The 9,903-nt window shown below is 36.3% G+C and overlaps 1 protein-coding gene across 1 annotated transcript; it reads left to right on the top strand.

Moving 5' to 3' along the window:
- The first annotated feature begins 499 nt into the window (after nucleotides 1-499).
- Nucleotides 500-6,757, top strand: LOC103441870 (WAT1-related protein At1g25270-like). Its single transcript, XM_008380581.4, has 7 exons — nucleotides 500-810; nucleotides 1,196-1,258; nucleotides 3,857-3,973; nucleotides 4,396-4,642; nucleotides 5,707-5,865; nucleotides 6,000-6,151; nucleotides 6,344-6,757. The coding sequence occupies exons 1-7, from the start codon at nucleotides 605-607 to the stop codon at nucleotides 6,585-6,587; spliced, it is 1,188 nt and encodes a 395-aa protein (XP_008378803.2). The 5' UTR covers nucleotides 500-604; the 3' UTR covers nucleotides 6,588-6,757.
- Nucleotides 6,758-9,903: the final 3,146 nt, after the last annotated feature.

Here is a 9,903-nt window from a genome sequence, read left to right on the forward strand (position 1 = left end):
ATATTTTGATATAGTGAAAGATAATTGCTACCCCATGGACGTAGACACAAATTGCCAAACCACATAAATATTTGGTGTATATTTTTCTCGTTTAAGGCTAGCCGACATTCACCTCTCCCAGACCCTGCTTAAAGCGGGAGCCTTGTGCACTGGGTACGACCTAAAAAAATATTTTTCTCGTTTATTTTGTGTTTTTCTCTGTTCTGTAGTACCATCGATCCTATCAAATTGACCTCGATCCCTTGAATTTAGAAATTCCTCGTCCAAACATAATCTAAACATTTTGGGGTAGGTATTATTTATCCCAAGCCCAGTGCCACATATCAAACCTGATTTGAATTTAAGTTGTTGCTGTAATTAGAACGAAAAAGAGAAACAGTACAGAACCGATTTTGTATCTAGTTTTTAGGCTCCATGTGGTACGTAGGTGGTGACGTGGGGAACTACCAAAGAAGGAAGCACCGAGAGCTCTAAATTCTCTCAATTTCAATCAATACCCAATTCACTCCTTAATTTCTTCCTTTACCACTCAAAACCTCTCTCTCTCTCTCTCTCTCTCTCTCTCTCTCTCTCTCTCTCAGTGTGTGTGTGATATTGGTGATCGATGACGATGGGTACTGATCAGACATGTAATGCTTTGCATGGGTTGAAGCCAGTGTTGTTAATGGTGGTAGTTCAGTTTGCATTTGCAGGAGTTAATGTTCTCTACAAACTGGCCGCTAACGACGGAATGAACTTAAGGATTCTTGTTGCATATCGCTTCATCTTTGCAACCGCCTTCATTCTTCCTATTGCTCTTTTCATTGAAAGGTGATCATTTGCAATTTTGCACCTCTCCTTTCTTCTTATACATAATATAACTTTCATTTTGTTTTTCCATAGAAGTATTCAGTGCCATATAATTGCTAATTGTTGTTATTTTGTTAATCTTTTAGTTTCTCACCCAAAAAAATAAAAAATCATATTATTGTCTAGCTGGTGCTTTCTCTATTCGTGCTCTCTCTTTCTCTGAAAAGTAGCTGCATAATCTTTGCTGATGCATTTACAGTAATGTTTGAGAACATTCAATAAGTTCATAATTGACTTAAAAACCCTGTGCAAACTCCAAAACAAAAAGGAGAAAAGCAGAGAGAGCAAGCAAACCCTATCTGCTACTTTTTGAAAACAGTTAACTGGTCTTTATTTTTGCACGCAGGAAGAGCAGGCCAAAGCTCACATGGATGGTACTCTTGCAAGGATTTTTGTCTGGCTTGTTCGGGTAAGTACGTATCCGTGTGCAATTGTCTTTCTTCCATATCATGATCTCCTCCTAGGTTATAATTGGAAATAAAAAATTTGTATGGGGAGTAAGTAATTGTAATAGTATAAAGCTATATATTTGTATTTCTTGGTATATATTGGTTGTGCATGCTGTTGATATTAGTGGTTACAGTTGGCGGTCCACTAGAAGTGTCCACAACTTTTTTACGTGACTCTGGCGACAGTAAATCTTTGATCTTTCTAGGCTTCATAAAGCAGCTTCTACAGTTTTCCCATTTAAAAAAAAAAATTAAATAAAAACACAAAAAAGACAACATACATCGCAACCATGTAGTCTCATGCTAAGAAAATAAAGACAAGAGCTAAATTTTTTTGTACTGTCTTTATTTCAGCAATAATATTATTCTTATCATCTAAATATACAATAATTATGTCATTTAGTACTACGATCTAATAGTATTCCTCTTCATTGATATGTGAGAGGTATTAGGTTCGATTCTTGCTAAAGTAAATTTGAACCACATTATTGCTAGCTCATTATGAGGGTAAACCCACCATCTCCCCCTTAGTGTAGATAATATTGTTTGTTCTCAAATATAAGACAATTCTACATCATTTGATGTGGTGTGTGATATGGACAAACACGAAAATTAAAAAAAAAAAACTCAAATTTTCATTAATTAATGTTAAAAAAATTAGAAATCAGTCAAAACCTAAATTAGGTTTTATAGTCCCTCTTTGCATATTCCTCCCTCTCCTCTCTCTCCATCGTTATCTTGCTTCTTTTTTTTTTTCCTCCAGATTGTCATCCATGTCCATAGAAATCATCTTCCAACTCGGGATTGATATAACTTAATATCAATAATAGCTCTCAAGATCATTATCTTGTCGTAAAGTCAACGAACATGAAGGCTTCAGATATCTAAACAAGTAATATATACAAAAAGTAGTGAGGCGTGATGGATTCCTGAAACATCATGAGCAAAAAGTTTAGGGCAACAAACAAACAATATCTCATAGGAGCAACATGCAACAGACAAACAAGATCTCATAGGAGCAACAAGGATAAGAAATAAAATATTTTTTAGGCTAAATAGCCAAAATGATCCCTGAGATTTCTATAATCAATAGAAATGGTCTCTGAGATTGAAAATCAATAGAAATGGTCCCTGAGATTGTACACTATCCATGATTTTGGTCATTCCGTTAAAAAGTCTTTGGGTAATTTTCAAAGCTTCGTAACTCAATCGTTTCTTAACCAAATTTGATCCATAATATATCAAAATAAAGATAGGAAAGTGTAGAACAAGATTATACCTATTTGGAGGCCCAATGGTTGCTAGAGATGGCCGGAAAATAGCCTGAAAGGTGATTGGTCCGTGGGAAAACTGGAAAACTTGCCGGAAACTGGGTTAACTTTAAACTTTCATAACTTCTTCAATACTCAACGAAATCGAGTCATTCAAAAACAAAAATCAGACTTCTCGATGAGAAAAAGATAGTGGTACCTTTCTCGATGGCTAACTCACCATGGTTTGGCCAGAAAAGGGCTCCAAAGTGGCTAACCATCTTCAAGTTAGCCACTTTCGAGCCATTTTCCGGCAAAACCACGGTGAGTTAGCCATTGAGAAAGGTATCATCAAGAAGTATGATTTTCTTTTTTGAATCACTCAATTTCGTTGAGTATTGAAGAAGTTATGAACGTTTAAAGTTTACCCAGTTTCCGGCGAGTTTTCTAGTTTTTCCACGGACCAATCACCTTCCAGGCCATTTTCTGGCCACCTCCGGTAACCATTGGTCTTCCAAATAGGTATAATCTTGTTCTACACTTTCCTATCTTCAATTTGATATATTATGGGTCGAATTTGGTTAAAAATCGATTTGAGTTTCGAAACTTTGAAAATTGCCCAATGAGTTTTTAACGGAATGACCAAAATGATGAATGGTGGACAATCTCAGGGACCATTTCTATTGATTTTCAATCTCAGAGACCATTTCTATTGATTATGCAAATCTCAAGGATCATTTTGTCTATTTAGCCTATTTTTTATTCAAAATCAACAAACAAAGAAAATGATGAAATAGTGAGGCGTGCTTGCTGGGCAGAGCGCGGTGCACGTGGCATGGTGAATCCCTTATAACAATCTAATTCCACGCATGTAAAATAGCAAATGCCCAAGGTGATCCGTCGCTGCAGAAGGAGGGGGTGGAGGACCGATAACGGGTGACAAGGAATGTGACAATGGAGAATGGGGAACCGAGGAGGGAGGATTGAGGGGTATGGTTTGATTAATTTTTATATTATTTTATTAATAAAAATTTGTCCACCCCAGCTGCCACGAGGATAATTTTTAATTGATGTGGCTGTCCGCTTCCATCTGCCACATCAGATGGTATAAATTGCGACATATTTAGGTAGTCATAATAGCATTCCTTTTCTTCAACGGAATTGAATACTATGTGACGGTATACCAATGTAAGTTGTTCTAAAAAAAGGTAAAAAGAAGCTTATATGCTAAAATCATATCTTTAATGACTATAAATATTTTTTCCATGTATTTAAATGACTATTAATTAATTAACATTAATATTGCAGTGGATCGTTATCACAAAATTTGTACATTGAAAGCTTAGCCTTAACATCGGCCACATTTGCTTCTGCCATAGTCCAACTCACCCCAGCCATTACTTTCATCTTGGCCATCACCTTCAGGTAAATATATACCTATTTTCCAGCTTTATTATTATTTTGAAAAAAAAAATAGAGTAATAGTCTTTGGACTTAAGCCTAATTGAAGATTTGGACTTCAAATTAAAAGGTTGTGAGTATTGTTCTTGTATTCGTCTCAGTGTGGAGCAATTATTCATTTCAGTAACACATTTGAACTTTTATTCAAATTAAAAGGTTGTAAAGGGTAATAAGGGATGAAGTTTTAACGGAGTTATCCAAAATAACCATTAGATACTTTGACCTAAATTGATCGAGGAGAATGAGCAATGGAAATAAGAAAACTAATATGAAAATTCAAAAATACAATCAATGAGAAATTGAAGGCAAATTAAGCATGAAGATGTAGATAATTGATGATACTTAACATTTTTATTATTAACATTAATCATGATCCTTTTTCTTAGGCTGGAGAACTTGAGTTTGAGAAGCCCGGCAGGGAAGGCAAAGATGTTAGGAACATTAATGGGAATAGGTGGAGCAATGCTTCTGACCTTTTATAAGGGTGTGGAATTCAACATATGGTCCACGCATGTTGACCTTTTACACAGCCACTTGGCATCATCACCGCATACCGACTCTGGTAATCGACTATTGGGTTGTCTGCTAGCCTTGGGAAGCTGCTTTTGCTACGCTACATGGCTCATTATCCAGGTGATTCTCTAACCAAAGTTTCTAACCCACCATTTTATTTTGGCTATATTTTTAGGTAAACTTTAACTAATGAAGACTAGGAAGTCATTCTATGAGCTCTTTATAAAATTTATATTTCAATTATGTTCTCCAGTCTTCATCCTGTTACTAGGAAGCTATTCTTGGGTGTAATGGGGTGGACATAATGTTATTAGGAGACCGTTGAATATGCTTTTGCCACACACCAATCGCGTTAATATAGGATTTCCTCGATACTAGACATACATTCCTAATTGGATTCAATTATATTTTCCTTATTTCTTGAAGAACAAGTCTCTGTCGACAAGACAAATCTCGCCTGCCAATCCGGGGATACCATAATCACTTGTTTTGATACCCTGGTTTGAGGGGTCCAATCTGAGGAGCCTGATCCGCTCCGACCCACCCACTTCAGAGCTTGCCGGCCATTTCGGCCACACTAAGTGCTATGTGGTGGAGTCCCATAAATTATGATCCCACATAGTAGAAAATCAATATATACATACATACATACATACATACATACATACATACATACATACATACATACATACATACATACATATATATATATATAGGATATCTATCTCATATTTAATAAAACCATAACTCTCTCGTAGCAATGAAGGAGAAATTTTTCATTGTGATCGAAACACGGATGATACATCACTTGCTTTTATATAAGTGGTGAAATTTTTTATTTTTTTAAGCTATTAACTTTTTATTGACAAAGCCAAAGTTAATGTCCATAAAAAAAATTTACAACTCAAGTAGTTAAGAGCGCTTATCATCATATCAAGGTTTTTCTTTCAAAGTCCTTCAACATAACTTGTGAACAAAACAAAAAAACTTAATCTCTGTGGCCTTTTTGTTGAGGTATAAATAATTGATGTGGAAATAGAAGAAATTAATGAAGAAGAAGATTTTCATTTATAAATAAATTAGCATTTCTCTTCCTATAAAATTTCCTCTTCATCTTTTCACATGATATTAGTACTTATATTTTGGGTTTATTTAGCTAAAAATTTGTCTTGTGCAAAGCGTAGACTAAAATGAGTGCGACATACACTTGCTATTATTCAAGCACTGCTCTGATGTCAGCAATGGGGTCAATCCAGGCCGTTGGGTTTGCCCTCTGCAAGGAGAGGGAGTGGAGCCAATGGAAGCTAGGTTGGAATATTAGGCTTCTAACAGCGGCATACTCGGTACCGCACACCCTTCTTCTACTACCTAGTGCTTGTTTTTACAATTTCGTTATCGTTATCTAGATATACTTGAATTTGATAGTCAATTATTAATAATTGAGATAGCTATACAAGTTGGTGACTTTATGCTGTAGGGAACTATGGCCACTGGGCTAAGTGTGACTTTTATTGCTTTGTGCATACGCATGAGAGGCCCTTTGTTCGTATCCGTTTTCAACCCTCTCATGTTGGTGCTCGTTGCCATTGTTGGGTCTTTGGTATTAGATGAGAAGCTACATCTTGGAAGGTATGTACGTACCCTTGACTGTAAAAGTTAATTTTCACATTCTAAAACAGCCATTTGCATTTTTCCCGAATAATAACAGTTTAGTTAATTGATATTTCTCTAATTTCTCATTGATTATACTCTAAAATATGTATATTACTTATACATGTTCTGGCTTGTCTTTGAGTTTAATTAATTGGAAATATATAACAGCGTTTTGGGAGCAGTATTGATAGTGATTGGTTTATATGCGGTGCTGTGGGGCAAGGGCAAAGAAATAGAGAAGATGAGTAATTCAGTACCATCAACAAGCTTTCACCATCAGGATTCTGGCTCAATTGACATTGTGGTAATGTCTCCAGATAATAATAATAAAGGCAACAGCAACAACACTGAGAGCCTAACAAATAACAACGCGTCAAAGGCTACTAATTCTGCACTCAGCATGATTCGTTAATTCAAGGAGAGGGGGAGGAATTAAAGAGACTTTTAATTATCGAACTAGCCAAAACAAGTGATAGATCAGGTATTAATAATTATTAGATTATTTTTTAGCAATATCAGATATAAATATCCATATACATTGTTCATCCTGCCACCTTAAAGTAAATATTTTAGCCATTTAAATTTTAAATTAAGCATAAATATATATTTTTTTCTTTTTATATTAAATAAAGCCTAAAGTCTATGTTTAGGTAAAGGCAGGGCCGGTCCTGAGTTTTTGGGTGCCCAATGCGAAAGCTCAAAATGTGTCATTTTTTAATACGAAAACATATGTTTTAAAAAATATATATTTAATGAGGGCTGGAACCCAGTCGAAGTTGGGGGGCTAGGCTCTCATGTTCAAATTATATTACTTGAGAACCCCGATAATAAAAAATACAATCATATACAACCATTTATCAACAATAACAATTCTATACATCAATTATCATATAATTTTATGTCACTTGCAAAATTTTATATTAAATTATGAATTGATAATTCAAATTTTAAAAATTAGTTTACCTCAAAACTCAAAAGGATTGGTGGTGAGTGAATGCTCTTGGCACTTGCACTTGCAGCAGCCAATCAATGGTGAATGGGCTTGGCGCTCAGGAGGAGGGACAGGGACCTCTTGTGCTGCAGTAGATTGCAGTTCAAAAGGGAGTCAGGGTCAAGGACTGCAGGGAGGGAAGTGGGGGAAGTGGGGAACAAAAGGGTGGGGTGGGGGGGGGGGTTGGGGATATCCAAAAAGGGGAGTGGGGATATGAGAGTTAGGTTAGTGGGGACCGAGTTGTCCCTTTAATGTTGTTTTGTTTTTTTGTTTTTTTTTTTTTGTTTTGGTTGTGATGCCCAAAACTTGGACCGAGTGGTCCCTCTAATGTCATTTAATTTTATTTTTTTTTGTAACGCCCAAAACCTGGGTCCTTTTTTCATCTTTCTTGGGCTCTTGCCCTTCGGCCCTTATTTGGGCTTTGGACTTTATTTTTATTTTTTATACCTAGTTATTTGGGTTTTTTTTTTTGGTGCCCCCTTAAGTTTTGGACCCTGGATAGCTACTCCTGTGGCATTGAGCCTGGGCCGGACTGTAAAGGATTCATTATTGAGACTAGGTCATAAAGGATTTATAAATCAAAGATTGGAGAAATTTTTAGTTGTGACGGGAACACGGATGATACATCAAGTGTTTTTATGCAAGTGGTGAAATTTTTAAATTTTTAAGTTATTAACCTTTTAACACACATAACTCATAATTTATATAGGGACACGTGGTGTACCATCTTGTATGACGGTCACATTGAAAAATCTCTCCCAAGATTGAGACCAAATCATTCAGGATTTGACTACAAAATGTTAGAGGTTGAGAATCTCTCTTTGAAACCCCCGATATGTATGCTCTCCATGTCCCTTGAGAATTGATCGGTCCCACACCCTTGCATTTAACTTAATTCTAAACTTCAAATAAAAAACATAAAGAACTATTTAAAAAGGAAGAGGAGGAGATGGAGAGGGGATGCCGGCAACAAAAGACTTGCCAATGTTGGTGAATAAGCCGCCGGAAAGTAATGGGCGTCAATGTAGTTGGTGCTTACATCGACTATTATTTTTAACAATTTTAGGGGTAAAATAGAGAATTCAATGTTGAAATGTCCCACATTGACCGTATCAATGAGAAAAGAAGAGTTTAAATATTATAATCCCACTCCAATTAACACCGAAACCTTTTGTGATGAAACCTCATACCTGACGGATTGTGCAGGTGATAATTACCAAGTTGGGGACAATACCAGTATTGTTGGAAGTGGGACACCGGCCTGGCTCTCTGATAATTCTACATTCAGTGATGAAAATATTAAGATTGGGTATTAAAAGCGACTTAATGGATCCGAACAAAATTTTCCATTTATTAACCAATCTTAGTTTTCTCATAGTTTGGGTTAATAAGTGGCCCAATTTTATTTAGGCCCCAAATTGAATTTTTCTTTTCCTTATTTTTTTTGGGAAATAGCCCTTAATAGAAGGGGTAGAAATATTGACAAATGAAACGGAGTTATGATGAAGATTACGTGCATGGTTTTTGTCCCAAGCGAACTAGTGGGTCGACAAACAACACCACTAGGTGAATTGCTCAACACCTAAACAAGAGCTACATTACAATTTCACATCCTAATTATAATACGGAGCTCTCCCAAAAAGACACACACACTCTCTCTCTCCAAAAATGCAGATTGCATGCATTTGGAAAAGGATGATATGTTTTAGAAGTGCAGTAGAGGGGTTTGAAGCCATTGATGATGATGATGATGGTGACTCACATTGCATATGCAGGTCTGAATATATTTTTCAAACTGGTTGCTGAAGTTGGAAAAAAGACACACACACACACACACACACACTCTCTCTCTCTCCAAAAATGCAGATTGCATGCATTTGGAAAAGGATGATATGTTTTAGAAGTGCAGTAGAGGGGTTTGAAGCCATTGATGATGATGATGATGGTGACTCACATTGCATATGCAGGTCTGAATATATTTTTCAAACTGGTTGCTGAAGTTGGAAAAAAGACACACACACACACACACACTCTCTCTCTCTCCAAAAATGCAGATTGCATGCATTTGGAAAAGGATGATATGTTTTAGAAGTGCAGTAGAGGGGTTTGAAGCCATTGATGATGATGATGATGGTGACTCACATTGCATATGCAGGTCTGAATATATTTTTCAAACTGGTCGCTGAAGTTGGAATGAATTTCGCTGTCCTCATTGTTGTTTTCTGTAAATGTGTATAGTTTTGTGTAGGATTTCTGGAAAAGTTATAAAGTAGCAAGAAGAAAGATGAACTCAGCAGCAATGGGAGTACGTAGCTCCACGATTTCATTCGTCTTTCTTAGATCCGGTTGCACTACAGCAAAACAATCACACATATAGTGTGATGCTAGCAAAGGACAAAAGAAAGCTGTTAAGATTTCACACGGTTCCCCTTGTGTAAGAGAGGTCATGTGCACCGCACGGGTCAACTTGGAACACTACTAACTAATACACGGGGCTCACTCTATACTGTTTAGATGTTCTAATCTCAACCGTTCAATACATTCAAATACAACCTTCAAACATTCAAACTAAAAACTTTGAACTTCATGATAAATTATGACTTTTCTTGCAGCATGAGTAACATTCTCCATTACTAAGGGAAAGCACCTACTGCCACTGATTTGAAGAGTTGCCACTAAGTACACTAGCTTTCTGTCTTCATAAATACCAATCATGTTATCTCCAAATATGACATGT

This window comes from Malus domestica, chromosome 08, assembly GCF_042453785.1.
Source record: "Malus domestica chromosome 08, GDT2T_hap1".
Taxonomy (NCBI): domain Eukaryota; kingdom Viridiplantae; phylum Streptophyta; class Magnoliopsida; order Rosales; family Rosaceae; genus Malus; species Malus domestica.

Bases quoted from the DNA above. Each gene is read 5' to 3' on its own strand.
- LOC103441870 (XM_008380581.4), top strand. From the start codon at position 605: ATGACGATGGGTACTGATCAGACATGTAATGCTTTGCATGGGTTGAAG. The intron at 4,643-5,706 runs GTGATTCTCTAA...TGCAAAGCGTAG, and splicing joins CTACATGGCTCATTATCCAG to ACTAAAATGAGTGCGACATA. The intron at 6,152-6,343 runs GTATGTACGTAC...AATATATAACAG, and splicing joins GAGAAGCTACATCTTGGAAG to CGTTTTGGGAGCAGTATTGA.